This window comes from Polypterus senegalus, chromosome 4 (assembly GCF_016835505.1).
Source record: "Polypterus senegalus isolate Bchr_013 chromosome 4, ASM1683550v1, whole genome shotgun sequence".
NCBI classification, from domain to species: Eukaryota; Metazoa; Chordata; class Cladistia; order Polypteriformes; family Polypteridae; genus Polypterus; species Polypterus senegalus.
Window position 1 is genome coordinate 57,209,193 of NC_053157.1, and position 26,178 is coordinate 57,235,370.

At 36.8% G+C, this 26,178-nt stretch overlaps 1 protein-coding gene across 5 annotated transcripts in view; it reads left to right on the forward strand.

Annotated features, from left to right (window-relative positions):
* Positions 1–26,178, forward strand: part of LOC120527364 (nicotinamide riboside kinase 1-like) — a 95,517-nt gene that overhangs the window by 41,595 nt on the left and 27,744 nt on the right. For 3 of the 5 annotated variants that reach the window (XM_039750697.1, XM_039750698.1, XM_039750696.1), the window contains exons 3-5: positions 3,210–3,300; positions 12,785–12,833; positions 25,321–25,507. In XM_039750697.1, the coding sequence (XP_039606631.1) occupies positions 3,210–3,300; positions 12,785–12,833; positions 25,321–25,507 (327 nt within the window). Of the gene's footprint in view, positions 1–3,209; positions 3,301–11,582; positions 11,621–12,784; positions 12,834–25,320; positions 25,508–26,178 lie in introns of all 5 variants that reach the window. The other 2 variants (XM_039750699.1, XM_039750701.1) reach the window with 1 other exon arrangement.

The window sequence follows — 26,178 nt, forward strand, 5'->3', positions numbered from 1 at the left end:
CACAGACGCCATAAAACCAGGCTGCTCGTGGAAGGTTTCATCAGATATTGACCTGACAACCAAGAAGGACAGAACTCTGACAAAACATTGAACTGTTTCAGGCTTTCTTAAGCCAATTTATTTTCTGCTTGTGTGCCCAGGTGGCTATAATTTTCATTTTGTTTATTAAAAGGGGTGACCTGGCTAGTACCCTAACATTTCGTACCCTAACATTGCTCCAGCATACTCTGGTCTACTTTTTCCAAAATTATAGTTTTTTATATTTCTGTTACTAATATATTTAGCAATAAAGCAGAATTAATTTGGTTTCATTCATCTGCAATTTGCCCATTCCCACAAATTTATTTTAAATAAATACTTCTTATTAACTCAAAATTCTAATACCTCAGAATTTATTTAATTGGTTTTTGTCTGTCTCACTCATCATCAGAGGTGGGTAGTAACGAGTTACATTTACTCTGTTACATTTACTTGAGTAACTTTTTTAAAAAATTGTACTTCTAAGACTAGTTTCAATGCACCATACTTTTTACTTTTACTTGAGTACATTTGTGAAGAAGAAACGCTACTCTTACTCCGCTACATTGGGCAACACTTGAATCGTTACTTTTTTTCCATCAGATACGCTATATTTTGCCAGAGAGAAGCCGGCAGTGGATCTACTGCATGACTGTTTCACCAATCAGACATAGCAATAATAATCACAAGACTCCGTTTCACTAATCAGACATAGCAACAAGACTCTGTTTCACAAATCAGATGTAGCCATGCAGTCACATGACCACACACAAACTGAAGCAGTATAGTGGCACAAACTCCTCACAGACAGTGGACAGGGAAAGAGAATACAAGTGGAACCTCGGTTTGCGAGCATAATTCGTTTTGGAAACGTGCTTGCAGTCCAAAGCACTCGTATATCAAAGTGAATTTCCCCATAAGAAATAATGGAAACTCAGATGATTCGTTCCACCACCCAAAACTATTCATATAAAAATGATTAATACAAAATATAAATTAAAATACATAAAACAACTTAACCTGCACTTTACCTTTGAAAAGAATCATGGTTGGTGTGAGTTAGTTTCTAAACTCTTGTGAGATTTCACCCAACAGGAAGAGATGCGGAAGAGCATCCCGAAGCAACCGCAGGCATCCAGCGCTGTAGCAGTTCGCTGTAAAAGCGAATCCGAAATAATTGTGGTCAGGCTATAAGCACCTGCAATTAATGGGTGATACAAGGAACATTATAAATGCGCAGGGCACAGTATTACTTGGCCACTAACCTTGGCATGACCCTGCCTGACTGCTGTGTCTGTGTATAGGAGAGTGGCAGATCCCGCTACAATAAATAAACTGCGCTGTTCCTGTTTCAAGCTGAATAAAGATAGTGTTGCTAAAGTATTGAGACTCTGCTTCGTGTTTTGGGGTGCATGACAGGGACTCGCACGTCACAGCACACACACATGGTCACAATGCTGTAGTAAACAATATATGCTCATACAGATGTTGACTATATGAGTGAGGCACGCCGACTGACGATTGCCCACAATCCCGCAGCGAGAGAGAGAAGAACCATCAGGTCAGTTGTAATCACGTGATGCTTGGCAGACAAGTGTATACGGACTACTCGTATTGCAAGACCTTGCTCGTTTATCAAGTCAAAATTTATTTAAAAGTTTAGCTTGTCTTGCAAAACACTTGCAAACCAAGTTACACGCAGTCCAAGGTTCCACTGTACATTAAAAATGAGAGACAACTCCTGCTGAAGCTTAACCATCACTTCACTGAGTAAAGAACAAGAACATTTTAACCAAACATGCACAGACACAGACAGTCAAGGTAAAGTGAGACTTCTTGTATGTGCAGAAGCTGCTTTGTTCTAATGTTATTTTCTATCAGCTGCGCTATTTGGTGGGCAAGTGAATATGCAGTATTATACTGTCAGTGTACAGTATATCTTGTCACTGTAAGTAGTTTGCACTGTTCAAACATACATGTTACCTACTGTAGGTATGGCTTTAAAAGCTTTGTTGTGAAAAACTGAGATTTGGAACTTTGTGTTATTTGTGCATCTTTATTTTGTAAAGATGTTATTTATTTTTACTCATTTTTTATTTTATTATTTGGAAATAGCAGAATTTGCACATTATTTTATATTTTTGTCTGTCTTATTACAACATTTCTAAAAAATAAATAATTTATTATGATCAAACAGTTACTCAGTACTTGAGTAGTCTTTTTACCAAACACTTTTTTACTCTTATTTGAGTAATTTTTTGGATGACTACTTTTCACTTGTACTTGAGTAATATTATTTTGAAGTAACGCTACTCTTACTTGAGTACAATTTTTGGCTACTCTACCAACCTCTGCTCATCATGTATATCTTCTCATGTATAGATCTTCCCCAGGTAACTCTTTTTTTATGTGATGAAAGTAATCACCAGATTCTACCTTTATACTCCATGACTTCCAAATGCATTTCTGCTGCTAAGTTTAGGGCTAAGCTAAAAAACAATAGTGTTCTGTACTAACTTTCCAGGAATTAATGGGTATGTTGGACTTACTGCAGATAACTCTAACTATTGTAACTATTGTAAACTCATGCATGACATTGCCCAAAAATACATTTATAATACTCTACACATGTATTTTTTATTTAAAGGTATTAATGTAAATTTGTATTTTTATTGATGTATATACAGCACATAATGCTGGATATAGACAAAACCAAATTGACATTATGTAATACAAAGTAAAAAAAATAGAAATGTAACTCTCAGTAAAACCAGGTTCTACTGTATTTTCTTCTGTGAAGTATATGATGAAAGGGGTGCCTTTACACATCTACAGAATATTTTTTTTATGCAGGAGGATATACAGGGTGGTGCAGATCTAATTATGCAGATCCAGATTGTCTGGATGACTTTAATTTATGCAGGGATGATTCCAGTTCGGCGAGAAGACGATTCATCATGTCATCAGTTCGCACACTTCTCTATGGTCTGGGATTTTTCGGGTGATTTTCTATGTATTAAACTTAATAAGTTATAGTGTAATGAAAATTGCATAATTAGATCTGGACCACCCTATATTACAATCTAAATGGCAACTGTCTTATTTTAAATACCTTTTGCCCTTTGGCTTTTACTTAATGCATGATTGTTTATTTTTGGCATGTGTTTTTTTTTTTGGTCTTTATCTCTTAGCATCACAAATGGTGGAAAAACCACATTGGCTAACCGTCTTCACCAATGTCTACCAAACAGTTTTTTACTTTGTCAGGATGCTTTTTTTAAGGTAAGCTTTTATTTATATTATTGACATTATTAACAGTAAATTATTTTCAAGCAAGTGCACAAATAGATAAAGATTGTGAGGGACCAACAGGTGTCCCTTCCAGGATGGGTTCTGCTCGCTTACCTCACCTAAAGGCCAAGGGATACAAAGCACAGCTGGGGAGCAGTGATATTTTGCTGCTGTGCCAGGACAAGTCTGCAGAAAGAGGTTGCAGCAGTAGCTATTCCGAGGTAGGCGTTCTAGAAATCACAAAGCAACATCTGGAATGGACTGAGGAACGAGGAAGGACAACACAGTCGGCAATGGCCTATTATGGGCAGTATGGCCCCCTTTACACAGGGTAGCAGCATTCTGTCTTGGGGACCACATTGTGGATAGCTGCAGGACAGCATGGGAGTTGTGTTCCCAACATTCTGGCCTGCTGGGTTCTGGGGGGCCGCCAGGGGGAGCTGTGGAATACTGACAGCACATGGACCATTGGGATCCTGCCAGACCCGGAAGTGCTTCCTGGAGTAATAGGTTGAGCATTGGAGGCACTTGGGGTCAAAATTGGGAGGAAACGGACGAGACTACATGGGAAATGAAGGAGGAGAACTTAATGCCTATTGTATATATTGAAGTAAGGAAACTGGAAACCTCGTGAAGGTACTGTTGACATCTTTTGTTCAACCCAGGACTGTGTTGTGAAGTTTTGTTAGTGGGTTTAGGATTTAGGTAGCTGTAATGCCCCCTACAGGCCACAAGGGCCTTACATACTTTAAATCAAGGGTCTCCAACACGTCGCTCACGAGCTACTGGTAGCTCGCAACCCCTTTCCAAGAAGCTTGCCAAAGGGTTAATGAATCCTACATAAATTTGAAAACTTGATAGTCAAATGAGGTATGGGCGATCTTTCCAAAAAATCATTTCATGATCCTTTTAACACAAAATCGCGATCCACAATCTGAATTGCAATCTGTCTTTTCAGTGTGGCATACACTTAAGAGAATATCCGGACTCAAACTCATCAAGACCTAAGTAACACTTTATTTTAAATATCAAACATAGTTGAATTCAATTGTGCTCTAGTCCGCTAGCTAAGTGGAGTTAAGGAACACACCCCGAAGCTGGCCAGTGAGTGAGGAAGGCCTCTCTCCCCAACCCATTGTGTGGGTCTCAGATTTTCGCAAATAAATCAGTACCACAAGTGAACTATGATACATAGCGAAATGAGAGCAGTCGCAAAATCAACCAGAATTATAGAAAAAAACCCGATCTAAATCCGTTAAGTAGTTCTCTCGTGAAAAACAGACATACAGACAGTGAGACATTTAATGGATTTTATATATTAGTAAACCTTCAAAATAATGTGTAGTTAAAGTCTCAACAGTCTTCTCAGTATTTCTGGAGCTTAGTAGAGCCAGATAATTATAAGAATCTTCACCAAGCAGCTCTGAAAATGTCTGCTTTTTTTGGGTCTACATACCTCGGTAAGTCTGCCTTTTCTGACATGAATGTCATAAAATCAAAGTTCAGAACAAGGCTGACAGATGAACATTTAAATGACTCCATAAGAGTGAACCTAAGTAGCTACACTCCACCATACACCTCTCTTGTTGACTCCATGCAGTGCCAGTCATCTGACTAACTAAAAAGAACATGACACATGCAACTGGACATGGGAATACTCTTGTGAAGTGAAACAGTGACATGTAACAAAATGACAAATGAATAAGTAATATCTCTGTATTTTTAATTACATTGTTTTGCTTTGACAGCATTCATGTTTTAATTCAATAGTGTGAGATACACTAGAAAATGAATACAGACATACAAAATCCACTTGCAGGTGAACTAAATATTTTTTATGATGTTTTAATGCAAATTGTGAGTTGTGGACACCAACATTTTGTAGATGTTCAGGCAATACAAGCTTATTCAGTTTGTCTGGGTTGAAATAAGCAATGAGAATCAACATTAGAAAACATGAGTAGTTCTCTGCCGTTTTCATTTTGTAAAATTTGCTCTCGGGGAAAGGTTGGAGACCCCTGCTTTAAATGTTTCAGAGATTATACACTAATGTTATATTTTTGATCTTTGTGAAATGTTACAAAACATGCCAAAAGTAATGTTGTGTTTGGTTGTATACGACTTGTACATTGTCACATTTAACTTTAAAGATTAGACTAAGTGATAAATGATAATGTATACTTTATTAATATGACCCATCTGTCTTCTTTTAACTTATAAACACTGTAATTAATGGAAACATAACATTCTGCTAGTTTATAGTATTATCTGTAAAGTATTATCACAAGCACAGCTAACATTTTTAAATATACATATATATTATAGTATATATTTTTTATGTTGAAATATATTGTACAACTAGCAAAATACCCGCGCTTCGCAGCAGAAAAGAAGTGTGTTAAAGAAGTTATGAAAAAGAAAAGGAAACATTTTAAAAATAATGTAACATTTGCTTTCTATTCGTTTGCATAAGCACAGTCCTTCACCAGCAGTTATTTAATGTTAGCTCAGACCCGGCACTTCAAAGTTTCTGTCGCACTTTTGCTGAGTTTGTGCCAAACACTATTCTATCCCTGACCATCTCATTTTCGTTTCCATAAGCACAGTCCTTCACCATCAATTTTAACTTAGTTACAAAGTGATCAAAAGTGTTGTATTATACCCCGTGTCCTCTCATTAAACTTGTATCTCACAAATATTGTATTTGTCTTAGGCATGACAAATGCCAGCGGCAGCGTGTCTATGAACTTAATTTAAAGTTAAGCTTTACACCTTGTAGCTGCACTTATGAATATGCTTGTATGTGTCACTCGTTTCATATTCTTTTGCTGCCTTTTCAATTGTGTAATGTGTTTTTTGTTCAGCGCTCTTTGGAGATCTTCCTTGTTCTCTACGTACTGCATTCACAGTCAGTTCACGTTAACCACTCTCTTGTGTGATCTTGCGATGTCCACGGCTTTATTTAATGTTAGCTAAGACCCAGCACTTAAAAGTTTCTCTCGCACTTTCACTGAGTTTGTGCCAAACACTAGACTATCTCATCTTCATTTGCATAAGCACAGTCCTTCATCCGCGAATATTTACCTTATATGGGCAGGCACTCAATTACGTGGGAGGCGTGATGATGCAGGACGAGCTGCAGGCTATGGTCGTATATATGGTCGAAAGTAGGTTCCAGTTATGACCATTATGCGTAGAATTTTGAAATGAAACCTGCCTAACTTTTGTAAGTAAGCTGTAAGGAATGCGCCTGCCAAATTTCAGCCTTTCACCTACACGGGAAGTTGGAGAATTAGTGATGAGTCAGTCAGTCAGTCAGTCAGTCAGGGCTTTGCCTTTTATTAGTATAGATACAACACTCATATACTACATGACAACTTTTTAACACACTTTCCTAGAATATGGGCATAGGTTTAAAACAAGTTAATACGAATTGATGGGAGAACCGGATTGTATTGTATGTCTGAAAAAAACATATCCAGAAAGCAATATCTTTTTTCCAGCTGAAGCAAATAATTTTGTTTCAGCTCAAAACATCGGAATGATAATGTAGTAAATGAGATGAAACCTAAAGTTGTGACTAATCTGGCGACCTACCTTGATGACAAACAAGTATTTAGACATTTGAATCCCAGTAGCTACTTCAGCCTGCACTTCTATCTTCTGATTCATTTCATACAGAAACAGCAACTAGAGATGTCTGCAGAAATACAGTTCTGGCAAAGTGAACAGTTAGAGCAGTAGAAATGCAAGTGGAGCATGAAGTCTAACAAAGTATCAGCATCTTGCAGCAAAAGATGACAATTACGACAACAGTCAAGAAAGCAAAATATTCTCATTTAGTCAAAAACATTTTAAAATATCTGCTGTAAAATATAAAAATATACAAATATTGCTATGAAGAAGTCTGTTGAATAGAATTTAATTTGGTGCAACTCATAAATAAAACATCTTTAAAAACATAAGGTACATGAAGACAACAGTAATGATCATTCCCCAACAGCTTGTAAATAATTTATCACAAACACCCTTGGACATATTCATCAAATAATTTTAAGTGACTCTTAAGGTGAAGATGTTAAGCTAATACACCTCACAGGTTGTGAATATATAGTGTTATCAAATCTGGTATTTCTGGGATCAGATTTGTAAAACTTGCTAATGCACAAAATGAAGCTTGAAATGTGTGCACACAGCTTTCCACACAAAAATTGGGATCTGTAAAAGAAAACTTCACAGGAGAATGTGCATATATTTACAGCAACATAATAAAGTAGGGAAATACAGCCAAACCAGTTAAATGGTGACTCGCACGCATAACCAGTCACATCACCAAAACATTATTACAACGTACAGTACATTGACGTGGCAAACATATTACACTTCAAAAGTGATGATTATGAAGTACACTCTCTTTAAGTTCCCTTTTAAGAGGGTCGATTCTGTGTGTTGTGCCAAAGACCTTTTTTGAGTTTTCATCATTTTATATAGCCTACCTGTTTTCACTTCTCAGGGAAACAACTGACAAGTCAGCAATATCTCAGCCAAGCTTCCCTCCATCATGCCCACTATACTATAAGCCATTGACTGACCAATGAGTTGCTATATTCAGCTTTCGTTTAATGTAGGTATACATACATAAAACATAAAATATTTTGATGACATAAAAAGGCAATTTACAGCAGTGTCCAGTTTTCTTAATGTAACGGAGCACATTACTGCACTCTTATTGGAATAAGTGCACCTTGTGAGAGCAAAGTTCTTTTGTTAACCATAAGCAGTTACATTACATTGACTCACAAGTCATCTGTGATGCCAAGATGAGACAGACAAAAGTTGTGGCTTTGTGGTCTGGATCAACCCATGATTCATTTATTTTAAAGGCAAAGTAGCTTTGACAGACAACTTGCTGATGGTGCTGTATGTGGTGGCTGGCTTGTTATCAAGGTAACCCTCAGTTCTTCATATGACCTTTACTATTCAACATAAAAAGCAATCATGTTATGATACGTGCCAGGTAATATTGGTTACCTGCCTTTCTGACCCACAGAGAGCAGGGAAGGAGTCTTCAGTTTCTCACATGTTGTTGACACATTCCATGGTGGAGTACAGCACAACGCAGCAGGAGGGGGACTGCTGTACCAGTGAATGAAGGTTTGCAGCATTATGACTGCATATGTACAAAGATGATTAGCATAGTCCCTGTATGGTTGTTTCTGGGCAGCAACCGGGTGGAGTCAGAGGCATGTTCACGTACAGACATTTTACAAGGTGATTGTGATATATAAAGGTAACTGTGTAGAAATGTTTGTACACCAAGTTTTGTAAATGGGATTGTTCTTTAGTGCACTCATTTGCTTGTTTTTGCCATAAGCAGTTTTTCATGCTCAAATCCATGCAAAGTTTTATAAATGAGATCCCAGTCTTAATTGTCCTGTGCTGTTTAGAATGGACAGAGAGTGAGAAAAGTATGACAGGTCGTAAAAGGTCTTATTGTCTGCAATTTTCAGTCTGCAAAAGTAAAGTTAATATAAGGTGATTTTAGAAAGGGTGTACACCATTTTCTCTAACAGTTTCCTGATCCTATCAGAGAAGCTATAATACATAACTGCGAAGAAAAATATCAAAATACTTTAAGCAATAGACCTCTGAAAAAGGACTTTGCTGCCTAGGACACTCTGAATGTCTTTAATTACAAACCGGATTCCAAAAAAGTTGGGACACTATACAAATCGTGAATAAAAACTGAATGCAATGATGTGGAGGTGCCAACTTCTAATATTTTATTCAGAATAGAACATAAATCACGGAACAAAAGTTTAAACTGAGAAAATGTATCATTTTAAGGGAAAAATATGTTGATTCAGAATTTCATGGTGTCAACAAATCCCAAAAAAGTTGGGACAAGGCCATTTTCACCTGTGCGGCATCTCCCCTTCTTCTTACAACACTCAACAGACGTCTGGGGACCGAGGAGACCAGTTTCTCAAGTTTAGAAATAGGAATGCTCTCCCATTCTTGTCTAATACAGGCCTTTTACTGTTCAATCGTCTTGGGCCTTCTTTGTCGCACCTTCCTCTTTATGATGCGCCAAATGTTCTCTATAGGTGAAAGATCTGGACTGTAGACTGGCCATTTCAGTACCGGATCCTTCTCCTCGCAGCCATGATGTTGTGATTGATGCAGAATGTGGTCTGGCATTATCTTGTTGAAAAATGCAGGGTCTTCCCTGAAAGAGATGACGTCTGGATGGGAGCATATGTTGTTCTAGAACCTGAATATATTTTTCTGCATTGATGGTGCCTTTCCAGACATGCAAGCTGCCCATGCCACACGCACTCATGCAACCCCATACCATCAGAGATGCAGGCTTCTGAACTGAGCGTTGATAACAACTTGGGTTGTCCTTGTCCTCTTTGGTCCGGATGACATGGCGTCCCAGATTTCCAAAAAGAACTTTGAATCGTGACTCGTCTGACCACAGAACAGTCTTCCATTTTGCCACACTCCATTTTAAATGATCCCTGGCCCAGTGAAAACGCCTGAGCTTGTGGATCTTGCTTAGAAATGGCTTCTTCTTTGCACTGTAGAGTTTCAGCTGGCAACGGTGGATGGCACGGTGGATTGTGTTCACTGACAATGGTTTCTGGAAGTATTCCTGAGCCCATTCTGTGATTTCCTTTACAGTAGCATTCCTGTTTGTGGTGCAGTGTCGTTTAAGGGCCCGGAGATCACGGGCATCCAGTATGGTTTTACGGCCTTGACCCTTACGCACAAAGATTGTTCCAGATTCTCTGAATCTTCGGATGATGTTATGCACAGTTGATGATGATAGATGCAAAGTCTTTGCAATTTTTCGCTAGGTAACACCTTTCTGATATTGCTCCACTATCTTTCTGCGCAACATTGTGGGAATTGGTGATCCTCTACCCATCTTGGCTTCTGAGAGACACTGCCACTCTGAGAAGCTCTTTTTATACCCAATCATGTTGCCAATTGACCTAATTAGTGTTAATTGGTCTTCCAGCTCTTTGTTATGCTCAAATTTATTTTTTCCAGCCTCTTATTGCTACTTGTCCCAGCTTTTTTGGGATTTATTGACACAGTGAAATTTTGAATCAACATATTTTTCCTTTAAAATGATACATTTACTCGGATTAAATGTTTGATCTGTCATCTATGTTCTATTACAAATAAAATATTGAAATTTGCCATCTCCACATCATTGCATTCAGTTTTTATTCACAATTTGTTTAGTGTCCCAACTTTTTTGGAATCCAGTTTGTATTTCAGAAAGAACAAAGTCTGATTTTCCCTGGTATCTTGGTTGTTCTATCTTGGGCCTAATGTTGGCTATATATACCTCAAAACAGATGGCAGAGAACAAAACTCTCCAACATTAGATGCTAGTTTTAAAATATGATTAACATTTAATGATGGATTAATGTTTTGAAACAAACAACTATGAATGTAGCATATCAGGCTCCTGTCAATCATGGAGAATCCACTTCATGCAATAAACAGTATCATCTCTCCAGACAGAGGAGCAGCTTCAGCGACAGACTGCTGTCACTGTCCTGCTCCACTGACAGACTGAGGAGATCGTTCCTCCCCACACTATGCAACTCTTCGATTCCACCCGGGTTTGGGTTGGTGGGGGTAGACGTTAACATTATACAAAGTTATTGTCTGTTTTACCTGCATTTTTATCACTCTTTAATTTAATATTGTTTTTTATCAGTATGCTGCTGCTGGAGTATGTGAATTTCCCCTTGGGATTAATAAAGTATCCATCTATCCTATCTATCTCAGCATCATCAAGCAAGAATCTCTGAACCTCTGGTTTGGTCTCTGCAACTGTCTCCAGTTGGAAGGTGGTTTAGTTCAGAGAAAAGGCCTAAAGGCTGGATGCTGTGATACTTTCAAAAGATAGCACAGAGATGTTGACTCATGAAGACAATATAAACAGCAGTAACACTGTAGGATGGCTGTCATATTTTTAACATCCTGTTCAAATATTATTTATAGAAATTTAAAAATAAGTGGCACCATTACTTATACACCTGACAGTCTGTGAATTTCTAGGCCTTCAACTGTATTCCTGTTTTCTGGTTTCTGTCAACATTTCAAAAAGGAACTTATTCTGAATATTATACAGTATGTCATTCCACATATAAACTAAAATACTTTGTGTGTATGTATTCAAGGTAAACATATGTGTTAATATATGTAAATATGGTGATGGATCACTTATGTTTTTTTTTAACCCGGAGGTTTTTAAGATCAGTCCTCAATGACCCGTTGGCTGCAGGTAATTTCTTATGTTTTCTTGATCTCATTGTCAAGGTATCTGGCTTAAAAATGTTCACTCCGTAATTTCATAAATATTTGTACTCTTTACCATAGTTTTAAATGCTTACATTTCATTTGCTGTTTTCTTTTTAGTTTATTCCTTTCTAAAGAGTTTACAGGTAACTAAAGCACTGAAATAATTGCTCCCCTATAGCATTGCTGTCAGCATTTGTTTACAATTAAGGGCTCAAGATCTATAGAAAAGGAAATTAAAAAGAAAATGGCAAAAGAACCTTAAGCATTTGAAGTTTTGGTAGAAATAGAAGTATTCCAGAACTTCATTGAATATGAGAATAAAAAAGCACAGCACTCTTAGATCAGTTAAAAGTAAGAATGTTTCAGTGATTGTGAAATGGACTGGAGTAAAAACTTACAGCCACAGGGATCGCCTAGCGCTGAACCTTGAAATCAGTGGCATAGCTAATTCAAACATAAATCAAAGTGACATAGTAATTATTGATTTTATTTGCTTCATGCTAAAACATTGGTAACACTTCATGGCGTAGGAAACAGCAACACCACTCCACAAATTGCTCTTTAAAGATTTCTAGGATTCACGACTGAGTCTCGGCACAATGCACAGTTTCTTTCTTTTTGCCTTGTTCATCTGAGTCCATATCATTTTAAAATAGACACAGACTGTCTACAACATGTCTGCATGTTGTTTCATTCATTAACTAGTTCATTTAGCTTTTGAAAGTCTGATATTACCCTTGGCACACACGCGTGAATGTTACTGTATCTCCATGACTGTAGAAGAAACCTTGCGCATCACAGCTGAAATCCTTTCTTTTCAGTCTTCTGCTTGTCTTCTGTGTTTATGTTTCCCCTTTGATTAATTATTCACATTATGGATGAATTTGATGTCAGCAAGAGCAAAGATGCAAAGCTACCAATAACTGGACAAATGAGCCAAATGAGTAGTATTAATTTCATAAAAGTTACTTTAGTATGGCGTGAAGAGGTTTCAGTAAATAAATGTGTTTTAAGAATTATGGCATGACGTTTATCAAGTATATAAGATGCAACAACTAGGCAAAATCTTCAGTTTTCAGACTTAACAAAAAAATTGTTATTATTTGCTTACATGTATGTGTGTCCTACAGTTTCTTTATGTTTTCAGGATGATTCATTAGTGGCAGTTGACAGCAGAGGATTTAAACAGTATGACGGTAAGTGAACCATTCTCTTTTCATCCTGTAATAGTATTAGTTTAAATTAGATTTTAAATTTTTTATATGAGCTACAGCATAATTTATTTTTGATAGAGATGTTAAAGGTCAGGCATGCTAATTTACTGAGAGAAAAGTTAAAGGACAGGAAAGTGGTGTAATGAAATATAACGAAAAGTATGCTTTTATTTGTTAAATACTGTTTGGAAAGATCTGTAATTTTAATTAGTGTGCCCTATACTCTATTTTCTTTCTTTTTTAAAATCATTTGTCGTAGAAAAAGAAAGCCTCATCAAAAACCAATATGTTTATTGTACACCTCTTACTTTCATGTTGTATTATTTGACTTCATTAAAATATCTTACCTTGAATTAATAATATCAATCACCTATATAAAGTATAAATAAAGATTTAGTACTAATCTAAACGTATCTACGAAAAATAACTAGCATTAGAAAAGAATATTAATTAAGATACTGTTATATATATTGAAAAGATGATTAACTGTCCTGCAGAATTTTTGGGTGCATGATTACTCATTAGTTCAATCAATAAACTGTATGGGATAAGACGGAGAGGTGACATTTAGTAATATCCTAGAAGAATCATTCTGTATTCCAAGAAGCACAAATATCCTAATTCACTGTGGTGTTTTCTTTCCTCTGTAGTACAAATTACTTATGTGATCAAAAATTGTATGTCAGATGTTTATTAAGACAATACATAGTTTGATGAAAATTACATTTCACATGGTGTCAGTAGCAACATTTGAACCCGTAACCTCAGGATAAGAAGTCTTAGGTCCAAAGCCTTAACCACTATAACAAACTGCCAGCCAATAATATTGGCCCTTGGCAAATAAACGTACAGATATTATAGACAGAAAACCACTTAGTTACACATCTGATACCTACTTTCTTATAAAATTTCCCTGGTGAAGCCATAAAACCAGCTACTTACATTTATAAAGTTTAAAATATTGTTGTAAACTACAATATATTCATTTTGCCTGGATATAGCTCCTTGTACTTGTCTGTTTTGAATGGAAGGTCTTTTTTATTTTACTGTAATGTTAATTTGACACTGTATTTAATTGGAATAGAAGATTTCATTAACTACTGTATATAGTCAGCACTGAGTTAGCCTTGGTAAAGGAGTAGGGTGTTTAATTTAATTCAAAATCAAAGCATATTAAAGTGTGTCACCTAATATTTTAGGTTTAGTGGTGGTGGGAAGGGTAGTAAGCGAGTGTCTGGTCAATGATTGCTTACTACAGGCTCATATACAGAAAATGTGTTATGTATTTTAACTAGAGCAATTATAGACTAGACAATATAATCAAAATAAATTAATCCCAGGGAGGGAAAAGTGCAGGAACTTTGTCAGCTTATGGTAACGTCTTGTGTTTAAATGTTTTGGGTGAATATGAGAAACAAAAAAAAGAGAGAGAATAGGATAGATATAGGCAAGGAGAAATGATTGTTTGTATTAATGAAGCTTTTTTTTATACTTTGCAATTAAAATCAAATAACCTAAAAACTAATTTAAACTGTAGACATCATATCCACACAAAAAAAAATAACGTATTAAAGAAATATATTGTTGTTTACAACCATATTTTAAACTTTATAAATGTAATCAAGTAGCTTGAAATATTTAGAACTTAAAATTTTCAGTAACAGTTAATTTTTACACTGCTGACTTCAGTACAGCTTTGATGTTTGCTCTGAAGGTGCAATGGCTGCACAACAAGCTTTTTTTAATTCCCATTGCTTGTTATTGCTATTATCACATTTGAACATTTATTTGTGTTTTATAAAGATAGTGATGAGTAGGGCACCGAAATGCATTCATTCATTTTAAATTCATGATGTCAAGCACTTTGAGCATGTAAATGGTGGTATATAAAAATGTATTATTATCTTTATTATTTTTATCATTAGGTTCATCTGTAGCATTTCACTTTTTCAAAAACATCCTATTGTGCAGAGAGTACTATGCAACACATTAATTAATTCACTTGGAACAAAAGTTGGAGCTAAAAAATACTTTTTTGAAAATAGGATGCAAAGCAAAGAAATGGACATTACACTGCAGAACACTTCATACACTGTGTTCAGGATAACTTGCATAGTGCACTTCCAGGGTGCTCTTTGAACTTACAGTGTGCAGTGTCTTCATCTCCACGTTCTCTGTAAGAATCCTGTTATGTTAAAGGGTGTTTTCAAGTGTCTTCTAAGCGTTTGTTTCTCAACTAGTAACAATCCGTAGAATATTTTTGCTGATCAGTGAAAATAAGTGAATTCTCAGGTCATGTATTTTAGGCAATGAAAACACTTTTCAGGTAACATTTCAAGCACAAAAAATATGTCATGTTCTATCCTATGTATTTGGTATACATGTAGTCTCACAAATCTAGGCATATAGTGCAGATGTCTGGAGACAACTATAAGTGTATTTTGCTTAAAAGTGGATGTAATCAATTAGACGACTCACTGATTGTCACATTTCTAAACAAATTCAATGCCTACAGAATTCAGTTCTTAAAGTAGGGGTGGTGATTTTGAATTGCAAAGAGCAACGATGCTCTTGTTAACGTCCTCCAACTGAGAGTGAGCTTCTGATTACAATAATCTACAGCTAAAAGTCTCCTAAAAATTCTTTTATTTAACATATCAATGCATGTTGCATGTATGGAGAGCACACTGCATGTGTTAGAAATCAATATAACCTGTTGCAAGGACACTCCTTTCTGTAAAATTAGATTATGTTTTATTTATTGCCATCTTTTTGAAATAATCATTACACCAAGGCATTCTACTGTGGACTAAAGTGGCATTGTGCCCTATTAAACAAAGATTTCAGTTTAATATATCACTTCTGTACACCGTAAACTTAAGATTATTTTTATATTTTTCACTTTTAATTTGTTACAAATAATTTTTCACTCAACCCTGAAATGAATCAACAAGCAATTGTGAAATAATTGTTTAAGTGGACATGCCAAAAGGAAGAAAATAAAAATCAAGAAAGTAAGCAAGATGAAAAAGTTTAGAAGTAATGGGGAAAAAGGAAAGATGATGGACATGAGAGTATGAAGAAAAAGAAAAGAAAACAAAAGGAGATTTTATGAAGATTTGTATAAAGAAAGAATACCCTAATCTCAGCAACAAATATGCAAAGATGTTACTAACTTTTCCCACAACATACCTAACTGAAACAACTTTTTCAGCCATACACTGAGGAGAAGCAAGACACATGACAGCCCGCATGGAGTTTGCTAAAAGACACCTGAAGGACTCTGAGATGGTGAGAAATAAGATTCTCTGGTCTGATGAGACCAAGATAGAAATTTTTGGCCTTAATTCTAAGTGGTATGTGTGGAGACAACCAGGCACTGCTCATCACTTGTCCAATACAGTCCCCACAGTGAAGCATGGTGGTGGCAGCATCATGCTGTGGGGGTGTTTTTCAGCTGCAGGGACAGGACGACAGGTTGCAATCGAGGGAAACATGAATGCGGCCAAGTACAGGGATATCCTGGACAAAAACCTTCTCCAGAGTGCTAAGAACCTCAGACTGGGCCGAAGGTTTACCTTCCAACAAGACAATGACCCTAAGCACATAGCTAAAATAATGAAGGAGTGGCTTCACAACAACTCTGTGACTGTTCTTGAATGGCCCAGCCAGAGCCATGACTTAAACCCAATTGAGCATCTCTGGAGAGACCTAAAAATGACTGTCCACCAACGTTTACCATCCAACCTGACAGAACTGGAGAGGATCTGCAAGGAGGAATGGCAGAGGATCCCCAAATCCAGGTGTGAAAAACTTGTTGCATCTTTCCCAGGAAGACTCTTGGCTGTATTAGCTCAAAAGGGTGCTTCTACTAAATACTGAGCAAAGGGTCTAAATACTTAGGACCATGTGATATTTCAGTTTTTCTTTTTTAATAAATCTGCAACAATTTCAAAAATTCTTTTTGTCTGTCAATATGGGGTGCTGTGTGTACATTAATGAGGAAAAAAATTAATTTAAATGATTTTAGCAAATGGCTGGAATATAACAAAGAGTGAAAAATTAAAGGGTGTCTGAATACTTTCCGTACCCACTGTGTGTGTGTGTGTGTGTGTGTGTGTATATATATATATATATATATATATATATATATAAAGTAAAATCCTAAGCCTAAAAGTGCAACAATTTTATGTGACTTTTTATGTCACATTTTTTGTCACGCTTTAAATCAGGCTTATTTTAAAACCTACATGTATATGTTTGGTGTCATTCTTTTCAGAATTTATCGAACTTTAATGCGATGTTGTTAGATTTAAAGATTCTCTTCTGTTTTTAAATTATAAACTAAAAAATATCAAGACCTCACGTCCCACAGGACGAGAGTTTGTGCCAAGAGATTTAACCATGTCCGGGACTGGAAATAAAAGATATGGAGTAGATGACGAAGACAGCTGCTGTGGAGTAGGTCTCGTACGTTGCGAGAGATGGACGTCTGAAGTGGAGTTCCGTTAGCAGCGGTGTTATTTTTTTATATTATTTTCTTATTATCCTGAGATATCCTGTATTTATCCAACCTGAGGGTTCTACTACAGTATATGCAAGCATATATAAACATGGTCGGCAAGAAAGAGACTCAGAAAGAAATGGAAAAGAAAACTAAAGCTACATCCAAGCTCAGACCAACAAGTCCAAGTTCAAACTCAAGGCACGGCCTTTCAGAGACTGACCTGGATCAGACGGGCAAAAGCCCAGACTCCTCGCGACCACGTTCCGCTGCATTGTCTCCAGTTGAGAGCGAAATGGGGAGTGAATGTGCGAGTGACGCAGGCCGCGATTGTAGATTGGTGAAGATTATCTGAAACTGGAAAAGGTCTTGAAGTCCACGCTCTTACCTATTCCACACAAGCCGGGAGCACCGGCTATAATAGAGCCCACCGCCTCACCTACGGTGCACGAAAGCAGAAATAATCTGTCTGAACTGAAGGTGATGATCGCTGAGCTCAAGCAAGAGATAAAGAAAGATATTAAGAAAAGCAAGAAGGCAAATGAGAAGCTGCAACGGGAGCTGCTACATATCAATAGGAAAGCAAGGTGTAAAGCTTAAGTTTAAATTATGTTCATAGACACGCTGCCGCTAAATATTCGCAGGCAAATCCACAACTTAATACCGGGAATGCCTGTTAAACATCTTAGATTCACGAGTACCGATTTGGGTAGTGATCACTTCGATGAATGAAACCTCTTCAAAAAACGCATTACATAATTGAGAAGGCAGCAAAAGAATATGAAGCAAGTGACGCATACAAGCATATTCATAAGTGCAGCTACTGCGGAAACAAGGCAGTGTAAACCTAAAGTTTAAATTAAGTTCGTAGACAGGCTGCTGCTCACGTTTGTGATGCCTACGACAAATACGATATTCGTGAGATACAAGTTTAATGAGAAGACGCAGGGTATAATAAACGAGACGTTTGATCACTTTGTAACAGAGTTACAATTGCTGTAACAGAGTTAAATTGCTGGTGAAGAACTGTGCTTATGCAAACGAATAGGAAAGCAGGTTGTAAAGCTTAACTTTAAATTGGGTTCATAAAAACGCTGCTGCTGGCGTTTGTCATGCCTAAGACGAATACGATATTTGCGAGATACAAGCTTAATGAGAGGACGCAGGCTATAAATGAGATTTTTCAGCACTTTGTAGCAGAGTTAAAATTGCTGGTGAAGGACTGTGCTTATGCAAACGAAGATGAGATGGTCAGGGATAGAATAGTGTTTGATGCAAACTCAGCAAAAGTGCGAGAGAAACTTTTAAGTGCCGGTCTGAGCTAACATTAAATAAAGCCGTGGAGATCGCACAAGATAACACAAGCACAGCTGAAAAGCTTCGATGCATGTACTCCGAGCGGCTCACGTGAACTGACTTTGCAGGGCTGGGAAAGGTTAAATTAAGTTCATAGACACGCTACCGCTAAATATTTGCAGGCAAATCCACAACTTAATACCGGGAATGCCTGTTAAACATCTTAGATTCACGAGTACCAATTTGGGTAGTGAACACTTTGATGAATAAAACCTGTAATCTTTACAACAGTTGAGAAACACGAAATATAACTTGAACACAACACATCCTCCAAATACGAACCTGATTGAAAGAAATAATGATAATCAAATCCTTGATGACAGCAACACTTATAACAGTGACAAAACAATTACATTGACAATCATGTTACGTTATTTTTAAAATGTTTCCTTTTCTTTTTCATAGCTTCTTTAACACACTACTTCTCCGCTGTCAAGCGCGGGTATTTTGCTAGTAGATAATAATTTCTTGCCTACAATTAAATCTTGCAAGTACGATGCAATTGTTATTTCTAACCATGCACCTCTGATCTTGGAGCGAAAGTCACTATGCCCCACACAGATGGCGTTTAAACCCGCTTCTGTTAGCAGACGAGAATTGTACACAATTTATATCCAAACAAATCTGTTTCTTCCTAGAGACAAATACATCCTCTGAGGTTTCTGCAGGAATAATCTGGGAAACTCTAAAGGCCTTCTTAAGAGGACAGATTATTTCATACCTTTCCCACAGAAGTAAATTAGAAGCCAAGAAAGTATCAGAGCTAAAGAGCGAAATAACTAGCATAGATGAAGAACATGCCAGGCTTCCAAGCGAGGCTATACATAGGAAAAGGCAGGCTCTGCATTCAGAACTCAACCTCAACTAAAGAAACTGAACAACTAATTTATAAATCCAGACATCATTACTATGAACACAGAGAGAAAGCTAATAAGCGTTTAGCTCAACAAATCCACAAGCAAGAAGTTCGCAACTAAATCCCTGTAATCGCCAACACGAACAGAGATGAAATCATCGACCATAAAAATATAATGCACACATTTAGAGACTACTATAGATCCTTATATTCAACTGAGTTTAAAGAAGACAACACACAATCTAATACATTTCTGGATACATTACAGATACCACAAATAGATACTTTTAGTGAGGAGGAACTGGATAAACCTCTGGCGCTATCGGAATTACTAGATGCTATAAAGTCACTTTAATGCGGGAAAGCAGCAGGCCCTGATGTCTGCCCTTCAGAATTTTAGAAGAAATTCTCCACTCAGCTAGCTTCCCTCCTATTAGCAACATTTACAGAAGCTAGAGACAGTCAAATTCTACCTGAAACCTTTCGCCAAGCATTAATCACCGTCTTTCCTAAACAAAATAAGGACTTATTACAATGTGCATCATAGAGACCAATTTCACTTCTGAATAATGACATTAAGATACTCTCAAAAATCATAGCTAGAACGATGGAGAAAGTGCTCCCTTCTGTAATATCACAAGATCAAACTGAATTTATCAAGGGTCGACACTTACATTGAACAGGCGTCAAAGATTGGAAGGTAATATACTCACCAACAAAGTCAAACACCCCAGAAATACTATTATCATTGGATGCAGAAAAAGCATTTGACATAATTGAATGGAAATACCTTTTCACTACATTTAGAGAAATTTGGGTTTGGCCCAAACATTTGTGCATGGATCAAACTACTGTATACCAATCCAGAAGCTTCAGTTTGTATTAACAACATTCGTTCAGGCTACTTTAAACTAGAATGTGGTACCAGACAAGGATGCCGCTTGTCACCACTGCTATTTGCAATCGCCATTGAACCACTGGCGGTTCACTGTCATAATGCTGATAAGATAAAGGGGATTATCAGAGGACTGGAACAGAAAATTTCTCTATATGCAGATGATATGGTACTGTATATATCAGACCCACAAAATTCTGTGGCTGCAGTCTTAACAGCACTTACAGAATTTCAAAAGATATCTGGTCTCAGAATTAATCTGAATAAAAGTGTACTCTTTCCAGTGAATTCTCAAGCATATAATATTACATTAGACACTCTACCTTTTATCATTGCGGAACAGTTTAAATACCTAGGGGTAAACATCACAAGTAAACATAAAGACTTGCATAGATGGTCAACCCTTCATCTTACTTTACTGGAAGAATTAACGCTGTTAAGATGAATATTCTTCCTAAGCTTCTTTTTTTATTTTAAAACATTCCAATATACAGTACAGGCCAAAAGTTTGGACACACCTCCTCATTCAATGTGTTTTCTTTATTTTCATGATCATTTACATTGGTAGATTCTCACTGAAGGCATCAAAACTATGAATGAACACATGTGGAGTTATGTACTTAACAAAAAGGTGAAATAACTGAAAAAATGTTTTATATTCTAGTTTCTTCAAAATAGCCACCCTTTGCTCTGATTACTGCTTTGCACACTTTTGGCATTCTCTCGATGAGCTTCAACAGGTAGTCACCTGAAATGGTTTTCACTTCACAGGTGTGCCTTATCAGGGTTATTTAGTGGAATTTCTTGTTTTATCAATGGAGTTGGGACCAGCAGTTGTGTTGTGCAGACGTCAGGTTAGTTGGAAGATCATTTATTTTTCAACAGGACAATGACCCCAAACACACCTCCAGGCTGTGTAAGGGCTATTTGACCAAGAAGGAGAGTGATGGAGTGCTGTAAATGGTCATGAAAATAAAGAAAACACATCGAATGAGGAGGTGTGTCCAAACTTTTGGCCTGTACTGTACATCAATAAATATTTTTTTAAACAATTAGAATCAACAATAACCTCATTTATTTGGAACTCAAAACATCCACGTATCCAAAGAGCGACCCTATAAAGACCTAAGGCAGAAGGTGGCATGGCTGTACCCAATTTTCAGTTTTATTACTGGGCAGCAAACATACAAGCTATAAAAAGCTGGACACAAATAGATAAACATACACAGGCCTGGTCCGCAATAGAATGTAAAATCCTACAGTACTCCTTTATATTCCCTGCTTTGTGCCCCAATAAATGCAAGTTATCGGCAATATACTGATAACCCAATTGTGCTTCACTGAATCAGTATATGGAACCAATGTAGGAAGCATTTTAAGATGGAGAATCTTTTATCTGTGGCACCTCTGCAAGAGAACCACCTCTTTCAACCTTCGCAAACATATGCAGTTTTTAATATCTGGAAAAAATTTGGGATTAACTTGCTTAGAGATCTTTATATAGACAACATCTTTGCATCCTTTGAATAATTACATTCCACAAGTAACATTTCAGCTACACATTTCTTTCACTATCTTCAAATTAGGAACTTTGTTAAACAGAACCTGCCCGATTTTCCTCATCTTGCACCCTCGTCCATGCTGGAAAAAATATTGCTCAATTTCAAGGGCTTAGACACCATCTCTGCAATATATAAAATGATTTTACAGTCCCTCCCTTTCAAAGATCCAAGAGGACACTAGGAAAAAGATCTCTCACTCAACATATCAGAAAAAGAGTGGAAAGTAGCCATGCAGAGAATTCACTCGAGCTCCATATGCGCAAAGCATACAATTATTCAACTCAAAATTATATATCGAGCACATCTGTCTCGCCTAAAACTCTCCAAAATGTTTCCAGGGCAGGATCCAACCAGCGAATGCTGCAATCAAGTCCCAGCCTCAATTGGTCACATGTTTTGGGCCTGCACCAAATTAACATCATTCTGAACCAAAATTTTTAATTACCTTTCAGACAGCTTTGTTGTTACAATACCTCCTAACCCATCAACCACTGTGTTTGGTGTTCTTCCAGATGGGTGTAAAGTGGAGAAGGACAAACAAACTGTGATTGCATTCATTACACTCTTGGCATGCAGACTTATTTTGCTAAACTGGAAGAATCCTAACGCTCCTCTTTTAAGTCATTGGGAAACTGATGTGTTATACTATTTGAAATTGGGGGAAAAAATCAAATACTCAGTACAGATCTGTAGATTTTTTTTCAAAACATGGCAGGATCTAATCAATAATATTTTAGAATGAGCTGTCAAAGCACCAAGGAAGCAATTACTTAACCATTTCTATTTCTTCTCCACTCATCTCTATTGGCCTATCAAACTCATCAATTTAGGTATGCTTACAAGTCTTAAGCTTTACCCCATTGGCCATGCTCTCTCTCTCAGGGGTGGGGGTCGACTTGTTCTCAATCCTATTTTTTGTAAAAATTGATCAATTTGTATGGAATGATTACAATAAAATGAATAATTAAAAAAAAAACTTTATGCCAACAAATTTAACCACGCCTGGTGCTGAAATCAAAGACAAAGAGTAGATGACAAAGACAGCTTTTAAATGTTCAAAGAGCTGCGCGAGATGCAGATCACACGGCATGGCAACAGCAGAGGATCGAGCAAAGAAGAGGTAAAAAAAACTTTTTTTTTTTTTTTCCGTTGTATCACCGTTTAGGAGGTGGTTTCAGAGGAGCTACTGCATCTCCTTGGGGTGCGTTCAGCCCCCCTCTTCACAACAGAAGTGGCAGAGACACAAAGTGGCTTGCGCATAGTGCAGGCAAGGGGGGTTGGCGAGCAGGGAGTAAGTCCCCTAGTAGTAATAATAATAATAATATACATATTAAAAAGACATGCAGTACATCCAGAGTTTTAAGACTACTAGTATTATGGAAAACAGATTGAGTTTAGTCTCATCTGTTATTTGTTGATCACCAGTTTCATCCCATACTGAGAAGTATGAAGTCGGATCTGATCCTGCAGGCGTAATCTGTTGTCCAACAGTTTGTTTTTTGTTTTTTTTTTAATTTGCATTCAGCATCTGTAGTGACGATGGATGCTGCACAAATGGTTGGGCCAGAGTGAGAGAGAGTGCAACTGAAATCATCAAGAAGCACTCAGCTTGTAGTGCTTAGAGGTAGTCTCTTCACCCATGAGCATAAGTGCTTTTGTAATCCAAATTTCGCAGGTCTACAGTTTACAGCTGATGGTTAGCCAATAGCAGTTACACCAGTGCAGTGCAAATGTCTGGATTTAGAATGAATAGTGGTGTGATTTCACAATAAAATGTCTTTTCGCAATCACAAGTGACTTTGTCTGCATTTTTTATGTGTGAACAAAGCGATCACATCACTTTGTGCTTGATGGAAATCCTATTTTTGTGGTGGGTTGTGTATTCACCATCTTATTCTGAACAACTGAATATTTTAAAGACGTCAACTTAGATTAATTATGTTAAAAAACATATTAGTACAGTAAATCTATATTTGATCAATATTTGATATAACCATCAGTATTTTATAAGAATGTCAAGTTCATAGTGTTAAGTTAAGCAGTAGTGTTCTATTTTTAGAGTATATAATCTGCTATTTAGAATGTATTATAATGAGAAATAAACAAGATAATCCATACCTTCAAAATGTATTGCATTTTACAAATTCAGATTTAGAGCTGTTGCCCTGATTTCAAGAACAAGTCAGAAATGGAGTGCTAAGAACACAGCACAGCAGGCATTATTGTCTCTTCTTCATGGAGGCATCATTGGCCAAGTTCAGAATGGGAGAGTGGGTTTGTCCAAAGTTGACAGTGCTGCAATAAGGCATCGTCATCTGGCCAGTATGGTAGTGGCCGAAGGAGGTGGTTGAGTGTCACAAGCTGAACAGGGCCAGTGGATGAGATGGGAGAGTGTGGAATAACATAAGATCAGCTAGAAGGACATATGGGAGGCAGAGATGAACAGGTTTAGTTTCCTCATATAAGCAACCTATGATATCGTTTTTAACCCCAAAACTCTCAACCAATGGCTGGAAGAAGATCCATTATGCCATTTGCGCATGATGCCAGTAACTCTCTTGCACATTGTTACTGGGAGTAAAGTGAGCGTGTCCCAAGGTCAGTACATCTGGAGACACAATCAAGTGCCTGGCTGCAGCTCTAGAAACTAAAAGTGTGTCTATCAGTACCCTGCCATCCAGAACAATCAATGCAAACCAATTATTTGTTTGAGATAGAAAAGAAAGACTGAAGAAGATTCCTCTAAAAACCATAAATGGTGCTTTGTGGCAACATCTGCGGTAAGGTTCCAGAAGAACCTGAGGATCACTAGCCAAACCCTGCATCAGACTATCAATTTAATGTCAGAGGCTGCACAGAGGAATAGCTGGTAATTGTGGTTGAAGAGAAATTACCACAGTCGGGTTGTTAAGTGAGTTGACAATGCAGACACAGTAGGGGATGGCTCTGAGATTTCATATCTCACTGATGAACCTACTTGAAATGTTGTGGACCAAGTCAGCCATTGCTGAGGATGGTACAGTAGCTGAACTTAATAACTTCAATGACATGTTTGCCTAGACCCCATCATTGTGCGAATGGTGCAAAAATAGGTACAGTTTTCCACAATAGGGAGTCTTTGAGCTGGCATTATGGACTTAACCTCAGGTCCAGTGTATTTATAAATATTCTTCTTTTGAGCTTCAAACGGTACAGAATATTGTGGTTCTTGAATTGCACGTTTCTTAATATGTGCTTTTAGAAATACTAAAGTAATTTGTTAACAATCTATTTTACTGTGACTTAATATTTTATAGTTATAGATGCACTGGATATGAAGAATATGATGAGCCAGATCAATGCATGGCATAGGAACCCAAAGTCATTTTTACACTCCCGTGAAATGGACAGTTTGCTTTGCAATACAGACAAAGTTTCAGTCTTGGAGATCAAAGATGAGACATATTTATTGATAATTGAAGGATTTCTTCTTTTTAATTACATGTAAGTACAAATATTAATTACTTTAATTTAAACAGCTTTATTTGAACGTTTTTTATGCATATTTATGATTTTTAGGTTTTTTTACGATTAAAAATTATTTATCAAAGAAATACTCCACCCAGAAAAGATTTTTTTTTTTATTACTTACTGTGTTGTTTGTAGTTATGACATTATTCTTATGAAGAAAAAAAGTAATAAAATTACTGATGCAATATGCATAATAAGGACTAATGCTGAAGAACTGCAAACATCATTAATACTATGATAAGTAAAATTCTAATTATTTGTGTTTTGTAATTCACATTTCAGATATTCAGTTATATGTTGTCTAATAAACAATTGATGGAAAATCATTTAATGAGCATCTATTGAATGTGCTGAAAAGAGAATAAACTTTTGAATTGAAGACCCATCTCCTTTTATTCATTGGTTAGGAGTCTTGCCCAGTAATAGCTCATTCTTTGTCTACTGTTCTCTTTATGTGATATCACTATTATAGAGCATGGTCTGAGAAAACGTGTACATTGTAATCACAAGGGGCCACCACTGAACCTCAAGTCACAGGCACAATGCAACCCAACACAATTCTGTGTTCAAATTTTATTTTATTTGTTACTAACACTTTTCAAACAAACGCCACCCAAAATACTCAAAACCAACAGATTCTCATC